Source organism: Lytechinus pictus, chromosome 6 (assembly GCF_037042905.1).
Source record: "Lytechinus pictus isolate F3 Inbred chromosome 6, Lp3.0, whole genome shotgun sequence".
Lineage (NCBI taxonomy): Eukaryota > Metazoa > Echinodermata > Echinoidea > Temnopleuroida > Toxopneustidae > Lytechinus > Lytechinus pictus.
The window spans coordinates 13799901-13819180 of record NC_087250.1 but is presented as its reverse complement, the minus strand read 5'-3'; the positions used below and the strand labels follow the sequence as shown (position 1 = coordinate 13819180).

At 36.5% G+C, this 19280-nt stretch overlaps 1 protein-coding gene across 1 annotated transcript; it reads right to left on the bottom strand.

Moving 5' to 3' along the window:
- Positions 1-287: 287 nt before the first annotated feature.
- Positions 288-18136, bottom strand: LOC129263777 (zinc finger protein 493-like). The gene is made up of 3 exons (XM_064100772.1): positions 17995-18136; positions 7447-7536; positions 288-5564 (listed from the first exon to the last, which is right to left on the bottom strand). The coding sequence occupies exons 1-3, from the start codon at positions 18134-18136 to the stop codon at positions 2395-2397; spliced, it is 3402 nt and encodes a 1133-aa protein (XP_063956842.1). The 3' UTR covers positions 288-2394.
- Positions 18137-19280: the final 1144 nt, after the last annotated feature.

Genomic DNA, 19280 nt, shown 5'->3' with positions numbered 1-19280 from the left:
CTTTCCCCACCTCGTCTCCATATACATATGTAGCTGGCCTATACCTCGGGGTTCACCCATGATCTGTAAATCTCCCTCTTCCCCATTCCTCCAACTCTACCTTTTTTCCACTCCCTCCCCCTCCCCCTCTCCAGCCTGTCTCTACAAAGACCAATCTCTCCCATCCCCCTAGCCTACCCAGGGCCCTACTCCCGGCCCCCTCTCTCTCTCTCTTTCCCTCTTGCATTCAGAAAAATGTTAACATTTGTTCTCTCTGTTACGGACCTCACTCAATACCAATGACAAGATTTCGAGGTTAAATATTGATTTATTCCACTCCAAAATAGACATTGTATAAACAGCGCATCAAAGCACTTAAGTCCATACATACATCTACACGTAAACAATATAATACATTCATCGCAAGCAAATAAAACATGAAAACCTAGTGGGGAATTTGGTCATTAAAGGGGAATCCAGCCTTGGCCATAAAATGTTGTGTTGGGAAGGAGAAAAATAATTTAAACAGAATGGTGAAAGTTGTAAAGGAATCGGACAGGCAATAAGAAAGTTATAGCTGGTTTACAATTGAGATCACTAATAGTATGTAGATTTCAAATTAGCAACTGGGTAAGTAAATTATGACAAGGGGCAAGGACAACTTTCCCATAGGCCATGTACCTTATCAGGGATTTGTGGTTTTCTCCTAAGTACCCATTCCCCTGGGGCAGTAATCTAAATATAATCCAGGTAGTATATTGTTTTATGTCCTCATGAAAGAAAAATATAACTTGAAATAAAACCTTTGGAAAAAATGACATTTTAGCCATAATATGTATTGGAGTACATGGAAGAGTAGGGTAGTCCTTGCCTTACATCACTATGACATCCCATATGCGACCAATTTGAAGTCTCCATGGGTATAGTGATTACCAATATTTACAACTTTTAAAAATTCATAACTTTCTTGTTGTTTGTCCAATATTGTTCAAACTTTCACCTATCAACTTGTCTGATTTTTCTTTTCCTTATAAAAACAAGTGTTTATTTGGGTTGGATTCCCCTTTAACAGCACATATCATATTGGGAATAGGGGTTTATTGTCTATGTATGTGCTGGAAGTAAAATCCCTTTTTTTTTTAAAGGACAAGTCCACCCAAACAAAAAGTTGATTTGAATAAAAAGAGAAAAAAATCCAACAAGCATAACACTGAAAATTTCATCAAAATTGGATGTGAAATAAGACAGTTATATGCACATCCTGGTCGGTATGCAAATGAGGAGACTGATGACGTCATCCACTCACTATTTATTTTGTATTTTATTATATAAAATGTGAAATATTCTAATTTTCTCATTGTCAAGTGAAACGATTAATTCCTCCCTGAACACATGGAATTAGCATAGTTTAATATTATATGGTTCAGTCAAGTTGGTCCTTATTGCCATATCTGTAAAAATTGAAAGATTGTATAATTCAAACAATATAAAACAAAATAAATAGTGAGGGATGTCATCCCCTGTCTCATTTGCATGTCACTGAGTTGTGCATATCACTGTTTTGTAAAAAATAAGCGAAACTTTAAAATGTCATAACTTTCCCATTTTACATCCAATTTTGATGAAGTTTTCAGCATTATGCTAGTTGGATTTTCTCTATTTATTCAAATCAACATTTTACTTTACCTTTAAGGAGTTGGTTCTCCTCTCACTATAGAACAGGTCTACATTATACTTATTAGGAAGTTATGGTCCCTCCTAGACTGCAAAGAAAGCAATATGTCATAGCTTAAAAAGCTTTCAACAGAAATACCCAAGAGTATATTGAATTGGGATACATTTAATAAATTGTTTTTTACTTGTAATGCTGTGAGGGTAGGCAAACACAAACAAATCTAAATCAAAATCTTTTCTTTCTTCGCCTTTCTCTCTCTCCAAAAGTAGGCCGTTAGAATCTGTTCTATGCATTTGCACTATGCCCAAAGCAGGACATTGTTCAAAACACTTAATATAAATAGATATTGCATCTCAATTTTATTGTCAAAACATAACACCTATTTGCTCAGTTTAAAAAGCCAAATAGCTACAGGGAATAAAAATCTATATTATTTATTAAAGGGAGCTTGAACAAAGTAATTGCTATATCAACACCTTTGTTCCTCAGATACCAATCCCAAATCCACAGAAGGAAGAGATTTTATTGTCATTCCACAGCATGTAATCATTGAACTGGAAAAAAATTGTATCATTTTCATCAGGGGTCCACTTCATAGAGCCAATAGCATTCATGATAGTGAAAAGTATTTTATACATTTGATTTTCCACTTAGGGAGTATTCAGGAAACAATTACTGAGCTTAACAGATTTCAACTTGCAATATACTGTTCATATTTCCTGTGAAATTAGCTTAATTTCTCACAATGATAACAACAAATTTACATAGGGTTTGCCTCCCGCATGGGTCTGTTTATGTTTTGTTAGATTACAGGATTGACTAAATGCCTTACCACATTGATCACATACATATGGCTTCTCACCTGTATGTATTCTTTTATGTGATTTGAGATTGCCAGATTTATTAAATTCCTTACCACATTGGTCACATACATAAGGCTTCTCACCTGTATGGATGAGTAAATGTCTTTTGAGATGGGCAGATTGAGTAAATGTCTTACCACATTGATCACATACATAGCGTTTCTCACCTGTATGAGTTCTTTTATGAATTGTGAGAGTACTTTTGTGACGATATGCATTACCACATTGATCGCATACATAGGGTGTCTCTCCTGTGTGGATTTGTTTATGAGTTTTGAGACTGATAGTGTAAGTAAATGCCTCACCGCATTCCTCACACACATAGGGTTTCTCACCTGTATGGATTCGTTTATGCGTTGTGAGATGGGATACTTGACCAAACGCCTTACCACAATGATCACATACAAAAGGCTTCTCACCTGTATGGGTTCGTTTATGCGCCTTTAGAATTCTTGCATGAGTAAATGCTTTACCACAGTCATCACATACATGTGGACTCTGACCCGAATGAATTAGTTTATGCCTTATTAGACTATATTCCCGATAAAATGCCTTACCACACTCATCACATACAAAAGGCTTCTCACCTGTATGCATTTGTTTGTGTAGACGGAGGTAACGTGTATCACTAAATGCCTTACCACATTGATCACACAAATGGGGCCTTTGACCTGTATGCCTTCGTTTATGTCTTTTGAGATAGTAAGGTTGATTAAATGCCTTGCCACACTGATCACATACATGGAGCTTCTCACCTGTGTGGATTTTCTTATGGTTTGTTAGGTAATGTGCTTGACTAAATGCCTTACCACACTGATCACATACATAGGGCTTCTCACCTGTATGGACTTGCTTATGTACGTTTGGACGATGTGTTTGATGAAGCTGCTTAGGTCTATGAGTTTTTCTATGTTTCTTGAGGTTACTAGAATCGTTAAATGCCCTTCCACATTGATCACATACATAGGGCTTCACACCTGTATGGATTTGTTTATGCCTCCCCAAATTGGTGTTATCATTAAATGCTTTACCACATTGATCACATACATAGGGCTTCACACCTGTATGGATTTGTTTATGTCTTGTGAGGAAATGCAGTCGATTGAATACTTTACCGCAATGATCACATGCAAATGATTTCTCACCTGTATGGATTTTTTCATGTATTGATAGAGCACTCGCGTTTTTAAATTGCTTACCACACTGATCACACACATAGAGCTTCTCACCTGTGTGGACTTTCTTAGGTTTTTCTAGATGATGCGCTTGATTAAATGCTTTACCATGTTGATCAGATGCATCGGGTTTCTCAACTGTATGGATTCGTTTATGTGTTGTGAGATCTTGTACATTAGTATATGAATTGCCACATTGGTCACATACATGGGGTTTCTCATCTGTATGGGTAATTTTATTTAATCTAAAATTAAATTTTGTAATGATGGACTTACCACATTGACCTGCATGTGACTTCTTTTCACTCTTATGCATTTTCTTATGTGATTTCAGATTCTTATGCATTTTCTTATGTGATTTCAGATTCTTATGTATTTTCTTATGTGATTCCAGATTAATTTTACTCGTGTATGCCTTACCACATTGGCGACATACAAACGGCTTTTCACCTAAATGGATTTGTTTGTGCTGTGAGAGATCATATTGCTGAGAAAATTCCTTACCACACTGATCACATACATGGGGCCTCTGACCTGTATGGACTCGTTCATGTGTTGTTAGATCTCGTACACTAGTAAACAAATTACCACACTGATCACATACATAGGGCTTCTCACCTGTATGGATACGCGTATGTAGTGTAAGAGTATATTTTTCAATAAATGCCTTACCACATTGATCGCAAACATGGGGCTTCTCACCCGTATGGATTCGTGTATGTCTATTAAGAGAACTATTATCCCTAAATTTCTTCCCGCACTGTTTACATTCATACGGTTTTTCACCTGTATGGATTCGTTTATGCCTCTTCAAATTTGCTCCGTCATAGAAGCCCTTACCACACAGATCACAAAAACACGGCTTCTTACGGATTTGCGCACGTCTACTGGACGGACCTGTATCACTGTCGGTCTTCCAACATTGCTCATGACCACAATGGCCTTCACTTTCAATTGGTTTATGTGCTGCATCATTAGATTCTTGAGTAAATGCCTCGCAATGCTCTCGTTCATGTAGGTTGTCATTTTCAATTGTTTTTTGTGATACATCATTAGATTCTTGAGTAAATGCCTCAGAATGCTCTCGTTCATCACTTTCAATTGGTTTATGTGCTACATCATTAGAATCTTGAGTAAATGCCTCGCAATCCTCTCGTTCAGAATGGTCATCACTTTCAATTGGTTTATGTGCTGCATCATTAGATTCTTGAGTAAATGCCTCACAATGCTCTCGTACACGAAGGTCATCATTTTCAATTGTTCTTTGTGATACATCATTTGATTCTTGAGCAAGTGCCTCAGAATGCTCTCGTTCATAACTTTCAATTGGTTTATGTGCTACATTATTAGATTCGTGAGTAAATGCCTCGCAATGCTCTCGTCCACAACGGTCATCACTTTCAATCGGTTTATGTGTTTGAGTAAATGCCTCGTAATACTCTCGTTCACGACGGTCATCACTTTCTAGTGGTTTATGTGCTGCAAGATGAGTTTCTTGAGTCAAAGCATTTTCGCCGGAATGGGTCATTTCTTCTGCCTGTGGCCGATGATCATCGTCAAATGCCTTACACCTTCTATCAGGTGCAAGGGACTCCATTCCATCGTGATTTTTAATCGCGAGATAGGATAATTCCCCACACGATTCATCCTGAAATATTACTCTGCTGCTCCCCTGGAGTATGAATCGCTTTTCACGTAGTGGAGGATCGTTGGGTTTAATTTTACCATAGACGATCTGGAGAATGTCTCCCTTTGGTCCATCTGCAGGCAAGATGACCCCGTTGAAGCCATGTTTGTACTTGAGATGCCTTGCTAAGATGAGAGGAATAGCATATGGAGATCCACAGTCCGTGCATCTATAGACTCCAGAGTCTATTTTAAAAAGGGAAAAAAAATAGAATTTAAACAATTTTTTTACAGGGTTCCCACAGAAATTGACTAAAATTGCTACTTTCCATGAATTCCTTTCTGGCACGATTTCCAAAATCAGACACGTTATGGTGGCCTCCACCTCCCCTCATGAACACCAATTATAATAGCAGGGTATGATCACAGAGTATGAGAGCTGCCATAGCCAAGAGGTAAATGCAATTTCATGATTTTTCCATGACCAAAATTCCCCTTTCCATGACTTTTCACAAATTTTCCAAATTCCCAGACTTTCCATGAACCGGGTTCAACCCTGAATTCAGTGCATTGATGTTTCAGTCAAATCCGAACAAAATCTGCAATAATTGGTAATTGTGTGATGGAAAGATCCATTGGACATTTTCAGTAATACATCAATACATAATACCTCTGCAGGGAGTATAACAAGAAGTTTTAGATTTGCCATGTCCAGCTCCTGTTAGAAAGTATTACTCATTCATGTACCATACTTTTATGGGTTTCTTATTCAAAACCATCCCTCCTTCCAACTATTATGGCCCACTCATTTAAAGTCAGAGTAAAGTTTTGTTGTACAGATCACTTGGTCAAGAACTGAAGACTTACTTATTAAAGGGATGGTCTGAGCTGAGAATATATATATCTAAATAAATAGAGTAAAATTCACAGAGCAAAATGCTGAAAACTTCATCAAAATTGGATAAGAAATAACGAAGTTATAGAATATTTAAGTTCATCAAATGTTGTGAAAACAGTAATATGCACATCGTCATGAATATTCATTAGGTGGGCTGATGATGTCACATCCCCACTTTCCTTATACCTATGTTACTACATGAAATCATGAATGTTTCATTTTTTCATACATGTGTAAATGATGTCTCCATTATGATGAAATAAGTTGTGGCAATAAATAACCAATGCACTTCATCAGTTGTCAATCCAATTGTTTTAGTTCTTGGTTGACATTTTTTGAATAAACCTTATTTCATAAAGTAAAATACAAAAGAACAAGTGGGATATGACATCAGCCCACCTAATGAATATTCATATATTCATAAAGACATGCCTAGAACTGTTTTACCGAAATAATTCAAATCATTAAAATTCAATAACTGTTATTTCAGCATTTTGATCTGTGAATTTAACTCTATTTATTGAGACTGGCCAGTCAAATATATTGCTGTACACATGCGTGACAAAAAACATGCGTTTAAAGGGGTGTTTTTTCAGTTTCGGACGCGGGCAGCGCGTGCACTCGTTTAAGAGTATCAAAAACACAGATTTTCAAGAAAAAGGGTGGTTTTGAAAGACTGGTCAATGGTCAATTGCGGGGTAAAACATAGTTAGGGTATGTTTTTTTTTTCCAAAGCTTTTTTTTTTTACAGACTAGCCAAACGTGTTAAGGGTATGTTTTTTTCCCCCCAGCTTTTTCTCCCGAGGTCATATTCTGGCGAGAACTTGTTTAGGGACCAATTTGTGTAAATAAGGCCCGCGAAAACTTCTTTAGGGGGTTCTTTTGCACACAGAGAATAAACTCGATTAGGGGGTATTTGGAAACAATTTGGTAACACATGTGTATAGCAATACATTTGACTGCCCCCCCCCCCCTCGTGGGTCTCAGCACCATAGATGATAAATCATTTTATTAAGAACTGATTTGATAATCTCAGAGGGATGCTACATGTACTTTTGTTTACGACATTTGTAATCCAATGCTTTGATGCAATATTGTGAAGGACTTATGTGCCACGCGCAACTTCTTGAAACTGATATCGTGGATTGTTTTTGTATATATTTCCACTGATCAGTGTATCATTGGATTGAAGTAAATTAAGAAGTGTTAGAATTCCGAAATTCAACAAACCTCTTGTAGTCATCTCATCGCTTTCTTCTACCACCTGTGTCGCTTTTCCATCGCCATGTCGCATGAACATTGGTGGACTGACCTGTAATCCTTTGTATAGAAGAAAAGAATGCAATTATAGTTTTAACGATTTAATCCTACATGAGAATTGTCATGAAAGAAACAAGATACCTAGCACAACGATCAAATATTTGTTCTCATAACCAACTTTTGGGGGGGGGGGGGCAACAGGTCGAACATTTTGGTTTTCAAGTCATCGTGGCTCGTCGTCGCTTGCTATGGCATAAAAACACATGTGCAAGTGACGAAAAGGGACATACAGTGGTTGACAAACACCCTGCTTATCACGTGATGTCATCCAGCTACGATCACAAGCCAAGTCAGCAAGAGCAGCGCAAGCCTCCCTGTGACCAACACAGGTTTATTTCCAATTGGTCTAATGCCAATTCGTCTAATTACCAACTCATCTACTATCATTTGGTCTATCATCAATTCATCCACTATCCACATAGTCTAAGTGCCATTTCGTCCACTCACCATTTCGTCTCATAACCAGTTGGTCCAATAGCCATTTAGTCCAAAAACCATTTGGTCTATTTGGAAAAGTGTTAATTGGGCGAAATGAATGAAAAGAAAATGGGTATTTGACCAACTGGTAATTAGAAAAAATGGTCAAAGACGAACTGGTGATTAGACAAAGTGATTATTGGACCAAATGGTTGTCAGATGAAATGTTGATGGACGGCATGGCATTAGACTAAATGAATGTAGACCATGTGGTAATAGATAATAGACGAATCGGCAGTTTTTAGATGATCAATTTTCCAACTGATACCACACAGGTAAGCATGTTTTTATTAGGTGGTCTGTCATTAAGATGACAGATCACCTATTATATTCGTCAGAATTTTCTTTATTTTTATTGCCAAATCTTTGTCCACCTCTATCTCAAAATCGGGCATGTCAATTTCCTTGATTTTCATGTCATGTATGGGCATCATTATGGACATGGGAATGGAAACTTTTCAAGGTTATCAAATCATGATGACGTCATCTAGGCGCCATTTTGTAAAATTAAATGATTGATCATATCATCGCAACTAATCATCAAAAATCATCCATATTTGCATCATATCAAGTTCAGGTGACAGGTCATCAGGACATATCATCAGAGGTCATGCAAAGGTCACGACGCGCACGTACGCGCGCGTCAAAATTTTAAATTTCCCCAAATCGACCGTGGTCAAGTTTGGGTACGTTTCTGGTCATTTTGAGCATGTCAAGAATTTGCGCGCGCACAGGTATGCGTGCGCGTTCTTGCACCTACCATCGTTATGCATCTTCGAGTCATCATTTCTTTCATGTCTTTCCATTGTTCATTATCTTCTGATTAATTTGATACCTCATTCAGCCTCTTACGACCAATAATACGGGAATGCGCGTCCATTCAAATTTGCATTACGCGCGCGTAAATGGGCTAAAATATGCCTATATAAAATTCACTGTAGCTCTTCAGGGAGTCCGTTGACCCCAATTTTTCTTTTCATATTCGAATAGAGTATGAATAGGAGATATGATTTCATGCCACATTTGACTCTTAATTACATCGTGACGTCATCAAAATGGCGTCGGAACTAAGAACAAGTGTTTTCTGTTTCATGATGTCACCACAGTCATTTAAATTGATTTTAATTCCGTAAATCTTGGTCTGTTCTCGCCAAATTTTCAATATGTTTTAGCTTAGAATGTATCCTTTAGACAATATCTCCACTGTTTCATTTTAAAGCTTGTACTATTCTCAAAACTAGAATTTGTAGAGTTTTGTCATCATGCCAATTTGGAATTGCAAGAATGTACATTCAATGTCAAGTTGACAATATGTTTCCTATTTTGCTCTCTGTGCTTGTCGAACACACTGTGGCCGACTGGATAACACACCTGACTGGTATACCAGGGTTCGGTGGTTCAAACCTCGCTGGACCCCCTTTTTTTTTTTTTTTTTTTTTTTTTGGTCCTTTTTAGGTGGTCTGTCATTAAGATGACAGATCACCTATTATATTCGTCAGAATTTTCTTTATTTTTATTGCCAAATCTTTGTCCACCTCTATCTCAAAATCGGGCATGTCAATTTCCTTGATTTTCATGTCATGTATGGGCATCATTATGGACATGGGAATGGAAACTTTTCAAGGTTATCAAATCATGATGACGTCATCTAGGCGCCATTTTGTAAAATTAAATGATTGATCATATCATTAGGAGTGGGCTATACATGGGTCAAAAATACTTTTTTTGTAATTTCAATATGACAACAGTTTTTTTTTATTCCTTGTAATGTATCTCAATATGAAATGACAATATTTTTTGTCTCGGGTCCGAGAAAAAAGTGTGCCGGGCCAAAATCCAAAATGGCCGCCAAAACCCCCAAAAATCACAGTTTTGGCCACAACTTTTTTATTTGGTGGTCAATTTCTCTGGTTTTGGTGTCTATTCATATGTTTTGGGGGGCAGGCAATTTGTTTTTCCTATAATTAGTACTTTTAAACCATTATTTGTAGAGTTAAAGGTAAATTATACCTAAATTTTTCAATTTTTATAGCCTTTTTTCAGCCAAAAAGTAGGTTTTATCATTTTGGGGTTCTGGGATATTAGATGGTACGAGGTCAACAATAGCAAGCAGCTTCATATAGCTATATTGCTTTTATTCCTCCACTTTGGGTTTTACGGATATTTGTGAAATATATCTTATTAAATAAAAAAATGTCAGTTATCCATTGGGGCTATACAGTATACAATGTACTGTACATACATACTGCACTGCATAAATGCATTGGCCACTATGACAGATAACAAGGCTTGTATAAACTATAGTGTCATAGAAATGAGCTCTCAGGTTTAGAATTAGATGCCTCAGAAATTGAAGATATGTTTTGTCTCAGAAATTGAGGACATGTTTTGTCAAATATGCTAATTCAGGGGGCGGAGAGAGGTAATTTACACTGTAGCTATTCTGGGCCCCGTTGCATAAAGATTTACTATTATGTTAACTTAACTTAATGGTAACTTGCATGCAATCCTTGATTCTGATTGGCTGTTGATCAGCGTAACCATGATACTAGTAATTACCTGACCACATAAACATAGGCCAGTTAGACACCAGAACCAGGTTAAAAAAAGCCTCCAAATGAAGAAGATATGGCTAAAAATGTGATGTATGTGATATTTAAGTGCAATTTACATTGCTGGTTTCGTCATGTACATCAGCTGACAAGGAATCAAATTCACAATCTAATTCTAAACCTTTGAAGCTCATTTCTATGACACTATAGTTTATATACATGTACAGGCCTTGTCATATGCCATGGTGGTCAATGCATGGATATATGCAGTGTAGTATGTACAGTGCATTGTACACCGTATAGCCCCTATGGATAAATGACATTTTCTTTTATTTGATAAGATATATTTCACAAATATCCGTAAAACCCAAAGTAGAGGAATAAAAGCAATATAGCTATATGAAGCTGCTTGCTATTGTTGACCTCGTACCATCTAATATCCCAGAACCCCAGGCTGATAAAACCTACCTTTTGGCTGAAAAAAGGCTACAAAAATGGGAAAATTTAGGTATCATTACCTTTTAACTTTACAAATAATGGTTTAAAAGTACTAATTATAGGAAAAACAAATTGCCTGCCCCCCAAAACATATGAATAGACACCAAAACCAGAGAAATTGACCACCAAATAAAAAAGTTGTGGCCAAAACTGTGATTTTGGGGGGTTTTGGCGGCCATTTTGGATTTTGGCCCGGCACACTTTTTTCTCGGACCCGAGACAAAAAATATTGTTAATTCATGTTGAGATAAGGTAAAAGGAACACAAAAAAACTGTTCCCACAGTAAAACCAAAAATCACCCATTTATAGCCCACTCCTAATATCATCGCAACTAATCATCAAAAATCATCCATATTTGCATCATATCAAGTTCAGGTGACAGGTCATCAGGACATATCATCAGAGGTCATGCAAAGGTCACGACGCGCACGTACGCGCGCGTCAAAATTTTAAATTTCCCCAAATCGACCGTGGTCAAGTTTGGGTACGTTTCTGGTCATTTTGAGCATGTCAAGAATTTGCGCGCGCACAGGTATGCGTGCGCGTTCTTGCACCTACCATCGTTATGCATCTTCGAGTCATCATTTCTTTCATGTCTTTCCATTGTTCATTATCTTCTGATTAATTTGATACCTCATTCAGCCTCTTACGACCAATAATACGGGAATGCGCGTCCATTCAAATTTGCATTACGCGCGCGTAAATGGGCTAAAATATGCCTATATAAAATTCACTGTAGCTCTTCAGGGAGTCCGTTGACCCCAATTTTTCTTTTCATATTCGAATAGAGTATGAATAGGAGATATGATTTCATGCCACATTTGACTCTTAATTACATCGTGACGTCATCAAAATGGCGTCGGAACTAAGAACAAGTGTTTTCTGTTTCATGATGTCACCACAGTCATTTAAATTGATTTTAATTCCGTAAATCTTGGTCTGTTCTCGCCAAATTTTCAATATGTTTTAGCTTAGAATGTATCCTTTAGACAATATCTCCACTGTTTCATTTTAAAGCTTGTACTATTCTCAAAACTAGAATTTGTAGAGTTTTGTCATCATGCCAATTTGGAATTGCAAGAATGTACATTCAATGTCAAGTTGACAATATGTTTCCTATTTTGCTCTCTGTGCTTGTCGAACACACTGTGGCCGACTGGATAACACACCTGACTGGTATACCAGGGTTCGATGGTTCAAACCTCGCTGGACCCCCTTTTTTTTTTTTTTTTTTTTTTTGGTCCTTTTTAGGTGGTCTGTCATTAAGATGACAGATCACCTATTATATTCGTCAGAATTTTCTTTATTTTTATTGCCAAATCTTTGTCCACCTCTATCTCAAAATCGGGCATGTCAATTTCCTTGATTTTCATGTCATGTATGGGCATCATTATGGACATGGGAATGGAAACTTTTCAAGGTTATCAAATCATGATGACGTCATCTAGGCGCCATTTTGTAAAATTAAATGATTGATCATATCATCGCAACTAATCATCAAAAATCATCCATATTTGCATCATATCAAGTTCAGGTGACAGGTCATCAGGACATATCATCAGAGGTCATGCAAAGGTCACGACGCGCACGTACGCGCGCGTCAAAATTTTAAATTTCCCCAAATCGACCGTGGTCAAGTTTGGGTACGTTTCTGGTCATTTTGAGCATGTCAAGAATTTGCGCGCGCACAGGTATGCGTGCGCGTTCTTGCACCTACCATCGTTATGCATCTTCGAGTCATCATTTCTTTCATGTCTTTCCATTGTTCATTATCTTCTGATTAATTTGATACCTCATTCAGCCTCTTACGACCAATAATACGGGAATGCGCGTCCATTCAAATTTGCATTACGCGCGCGTAAATGGGCTAAAATATGCCTACATAAAATTCACTGTAGCTCTTCAGGGAGTCCGTTGACCCCAATTTTTCTTTTCATATTCGAATAGAGTATGAATAGGAGATATGATTTCATGCCACATTTGACTCTTAATTACATCGTGACGTCATCAAAATGGCGTCGGAACTAAGAACAAGTGTTTTCTGTTTCATGATGTCACCACAGTCATTTAAATTGATTTTAATTCCGTAAATCTTGGTCTGTTCTCGCCAAATTTTCAATATGTTTTAGCTTAGAATGTATCCTTTAGACAATATCTCCACTGTTTCATTTTAAAGCTTGTACTATTCTCAAAACTAGAATTTGTAGAGTTTTGTCATCATGCCAATTTGGAATTGCAAGAATGTACATTCAATGTCAAGTTGACAATATGTTTCCTATTTTGCTCTCTGTGCTTGTCGAACACACTGTGGCCGACTGGATAACACACCTGACTGGTATACCAGGGTTCGGTGGTTCAAACCTCGCTGGACCCCCCTTTTTTTTTTTTTTTTTTTTGGTCCTTTTTAGGTGGTCTGTCATTAAGATGACAGATCACCTATTATATTCGTCAGAATTTTCTTTATTTTTATTGCCAAATCTTTGTCCACCTCTATCTCAAAATCGGGCATGTCAATTTCCTTGATTTTCATGTCATGTATGGGCATCATTATGGACATGGGAATGGAAACTTTTCAAGGTTATCAAATCATGATGACGTCATCTAGGCGCCATTTTGTAAAATTAAATGATTGATCATATCATCGCAACTAATCATCAAAAATCATCCATATTTGCATCATATCAAGTTCAGGTGACAGGTCATCAGGACATATCATCAGAGGTCATGCAAAGGTCACGACGCGCACGTACGCGCGCGTCAAAATTTTAAATTTCCCCAAATCGACCGTGGTCAAGTTTGGGTACGTTTCTGGTCATTTTGAGCATGTCAAGAATTTGCGCGCGCACAGGTATGCGTGCGCGTTCTTGCACCTACCATCGTTATGCATCTTCGAGTCATCATTTCTTTCATGTCTTTCCATTGTTCATTATCTTCTGATTAATTTGATACCTCATTCAGCCTCTTACGACCAATAATACGGGAATGCGCGTCCATTCAAATTTGCATTACGCGCGCGTAAATGGGCTAAAATATGCCTATATAAAATTCACTGTAGCTCTTCAGGGAGTCCGTTGACCCCAAATTTTTTCTCACTCTTTTATATATTCAATATTTCATTTGGAGATTTTGTAATTACGTCAATTTTAAGTTATTAGTGAAAATTACATATTTCCGCAACAAACGTCAATGACTTGACCGTATCTTCGTTTTTACTGGTCAGTTTTCTTCCAAATTTTGATATCGTATAGTGAAGACAATTCTCTACAAATAACGTGGAATAATTTTGACTTTTGACCACAGCATCAATGTGTTATGATGTGTTTAAATTTTTGCAAATTTTTTCTGGACGTAATTTTTGAGAAATTCTTTAGAGAAATGTTTTATTAACCAATTGTACAGTCTTCCTGAAAATTTCAAGCCCACTTGCCTTGCATTTTTTTATGTAGGACAATTTTTGTAATTTTGCCGGAACTTTTTAAGGGGCAATTTTAACATTGTAAAACATCATTTATGTATTTTTTAGTAAACGCTGCAATATTTAAACGCTATTGGGTTGAAAATTTTCATTCCGGACATTTTGCGGAAATTCCTGGATTTTTTTCTGTTTGTTCATTTTTACTTAATATAACATATAACAAATTTTCAGGTACCTTCTGTGAAATGAAAAAATTGTGCAATTTAGTTAATTACACATGTTCCCGAAATTTTGCGGGAAAATTGCCAGTATTTGAATCTTTTACCTGACTTTTTTTCAGTAAAAATCATCAAGAAAGAATTTTCAAGTAAATGTCAAAGTCATACACAATTAATAAATGGATATTGAAAATTTTTGACGGAAAATATTATTTGAAATGTTTAAAAATTTTCAGAAATTTGGCAAACATTTACAAAAAAATCTGGTTCTTTTATCAAATACATCACTCATGAGTTTTGAGGTGAATGCTGTGAAATTATAGCATTATGAAACTTCTCATTAAAATCTATTGAAATGTAGCAGAAAATTTGAACAAAAATATTTAAGATATTTTAGCTTTTAAAAAGTATCACCTATGAATTTTCAAGTATTCTGTGAAATTAATACCCACTGACATTGTGAAATGTCAGTGGGTGAAATTAAAAAAAAAATGCTCAAAGTACAAAGAATTTTTAACAAGAATTTGCATAAAAAACATCAAACTGTCGATTAAAAATTAGCTGCTGTGAAAATTAAGGCGCCTTTCATTGCGCAATTTTGGAAAGCCAATTTCGGTAAAATCGTCTGAGATTTTTGGAGAGTTTTTAAGCCGGCATTTTACGTGCTCCTAACTTTATTTCGTATTTAACATATTGCATTATCATCACGATTGTCATCACTACATTTATAATCACATTTAGCAATGGTCAAAATTTATTCCTTTGATGTCTATGATCAAGATTATCAATCATATCTGAATGATTCATTCCCGGGATTCATTTTATACAACATTAGCCGACAATGAATGAAAAATCATGACAGACCACCTAATTCGTCCGCATGACGAATTAAAATCTAGTTACTTCTTGCTTTTCTGTCAAAATCACATAAAATAGCGCCAATGTCCCACTGTCTTGATTAGTATTGTTTGAATCTATCGCAACATGTACACAGTCAATTCAGAATGGAATTTTGGAGCGACACATTCATATGCATGAAATTGCAGAATCTGATAATTTTCGATGATACTTGGTCAATCTGATCACGAGCCAAGACCATTTCGTAGTAAAAAAGTTGGCCAGGTACCGTTGTCGATATCGATAGATTTGTTTACCTTTCAAACAGTTTATTTTGGTGATCACATGACAATGAGGTTGTCTGCGCGATGAACCAATCAGCAGTCTCACAATCCAAATTGCCGAATCTGTTGAACGCTGTCAATGGGCACTAGATTGTTGTGCTTTGGGTCCCGTTTCATACAGACCTGTTATACTATTTAATTTTGAATTTCTATAACAAATTTACTATCAACCAATCAGAATGAAGGATTTCAGCAGCTTTTAACTGCAAATTTGTTATTATAACAAGTTTTATGAAATGGTCCTCATGCCTGGGTAAAATCTCCTCAAGTTTCCTTCAATAAATGAACAAAATTGGAGCCCATATGAAACACCTATTTGGTACTCTGATAGTCAACAACCCTTAAGTTCATCTGTCACTAAATGAAGTCCCAAAATTCAAACAAAAACAAGATGAAGGATTTTTTATAAATAACAATATGTGAGCTTATTTCTCCAGCATGTTTAAAATCAAGGTTATCATCAAACAATCATAGATAGAGATCTGATTCGAATGTTACAAATAATGAAATATATCCAAGCTTAAATGAATACACTTAGGATTACCAACACAGATAGGAACAAGTGGGAAAGTGCCACAAGGCCTCATCTGGCGCAGTTTAGAACACCAATAGTTGATGCAATTTAATGTATACAATTCTATACTTTTTTTTTACTTAAGATTTATATTTATTTTTTACTTCTGACAATTGTAAGCGCTGTGATACTTTTTGTGTATAGCGCATATAAATAACCGTTATTATTATTATTAAAGTGTATTTTTATTGCTTCGACAATCATCCGATACCTGGCTGGAATGCTATCCCTGTTTTGTACATTTGTCAGCAATTACACATTTTCTACATATTTTTTTTACATACGAACACTCACGTTATCAGATTCTGTTCAAACCCATTTCAGATCAGTACTTTTCTGGAGCAATGAACTTGAAAAATTTGATTTTAGCAGGCCTTCATTTTTGAGGAGCGCGATCGCGCCGGCGCTCCTACCGCGCTCCTAAAAATAATTTTTTTAATCTTTAAATCCATGAAATGGCCATCTTTTTTCCATAATTCCTTGAAATTATTTTGATTTAGTTGAAAACTATCACAAAAATGAAGAATATTCACCTCTTTCCCAACTCTGATTTGAACTTACACTCGGTAAATATTATAGTCCCACATGTAGACTTCCATGGTGTTGCCATGAAAATCTACATATGGGACTACAATATTTACCGAGTTTAAATAAAGAGAGCGATTTATTGAGCTCCACGAAATTATAAACGTGAAGGACTGTTTTAGGCAATCAATGCCTTTTAACTTCATGGATTGGATAACAGGTATGGTAGTGTAACCTTAATTCGCGTGTTAACTAATTTTGTGCACGGTCAAATATCTCAATATCTTGAAAAACAGAAAGAGTGACTTAAAATTACTCAGCATGGTAATTATTTTTTAAGGTAAGGTCTCTTGGCGAAACATCTGCAAATTTTGTTACCTTTTGCGTCAGCTCCGAGAAAATCTAATCTTCTTGACCAGCATTAAGAAATCGCCAGTTGGCAAGCAGAGGTCTCCAAATATGTACCGTTAAGTAAAATATGGTACCAACCGAATTTATGGCATTTTAACCTCCATCTGATATAATTATCTTATTTTGCTTGATTTCTTTTCTAAAGCCTTGCAAAACGATCGTGCACAAATTAAGGTCACACTTTTTCAGCCGAGTGCGCACTAGTCGATTGCCATGGAATTTTGAGATGGCGATACCAGCAAAAGCCTTGACCTACTTTATAATTCCATCAAGCGAATTTGACTTCGGGATCTTGCCTTCCGTTTGGTATTCATGATTTTGATTAATTTTGTGTGAGCTGTGAGAATTTTTTATTGAAAGTCAACTTCATGATAATTTTTAAAATGTGCGCAAATTATGGTCACCCCATCATGTACATTAAGAGCATAAACAGTCTATGCCCCGTAACACAAAAGTTAGCGATTAATTGCTAAGAACAATTCCGATTGGTGCCAAGTCAGTCTACCGAGCAAAAGGCACATGGAACTATGGTCCTGATAGACCATTTCATTTAGCGATTAAATGCTAATCTTTGTGTGTTATGGGGCCCTGGATAAATGTACTTACCAACTTCTCTCATCATCTCATAGTTTTCTTTGATGTTCTTGATACAAATTCTTTCATAATTGCTGATCTTTGCCCAATCCTTGGCTGTGAAATGAACCTGGATATCTGAATAACTATCCACCTTTGCCTTTGGCAGACTCATGGTGACTCTACTATTTTCAGGCTCCTGAGGATGAGGAAAAGAATTTTTTAAAAAGACACAAATTATCTAACGGGAAACACAAGTTCTCGACTCTAAAGTCTAACATTAATCACGTTTGAATAACGTTATACTTAAAGATCTAATGTTAGATTTAACGAATGCAGACTGGTGACTGGAATGGATTCTGTTTTTTTTCCTGTCTTTCAGTTTTCACAGCAAAAACTTATGGGCATTCTGATTCTCATACTTTTTATGTCGCATTATCCTGGTTAAGTCACCAGTCCATTCACTGCCGTTTATTTCATCAACTCCCATTATAATTGTTCACAATGAGTGCACACACACCAACACATACGATAAGAGACTTAGAGAGCTAGAGTAGAGGTGACTAAGTTCAACTGTCTTGATTTAGATCTTTATGAAAGTAAATAAAAGGCCCTTTTTATTCATGTGGCAGAGGGCTAATTATAGACTTTCTTTAACTTTATACTTAAATGATATGCATATTTATGCTAATTTGGGGCACCTAATTTGCATAATTGGTAAAATGGGGCAATTACAAACTCATAGAAAATAATAACAAAACTTCTGAGATTTAGTCATAGGTGGGACATGGACCACCTAACATCTTATTACTTTTTGGGGAAAAAAGTGGCGCATCTAATTAAAATTCTAAATCGAAAAAACATATTTTGCATGCAAACGGCGCGGTTTGCGTGCTGTCGCCAAGCGGAAGACAAAGAAATCAAGATGGTGACGTAAACACAGCCGTAACGTAAGCTCTTCCCATCTTTTCATAACATTTTTATCGTTTTTTTATTATTTAATGAATTCTTCTTTAAAAATGAAATCGATATCGCAGAAATTTCGGAAATGAAGTTGAACCCCATGGCCATGTACCGTACATGATACATGATTTAGGAAATTAGGGCTAGGCCTAACTTAGATCTTTTTTAGAGGGAAAGTAGAAATCTCGGGGGCGAAAGCCGAAAGTTTCAGGTTTTGTGGCCGTACGTGCATGACTAGTATTTAGACTTTTAGTAACATTACAAGTTATGCCTTGGCCCTAAGTAAGGGCCTTAGTGTCCCAGGCTTCATGGGGAGTAAGCCTACGTAGAGTAGATGACTTTACTCCTCGTTCGTA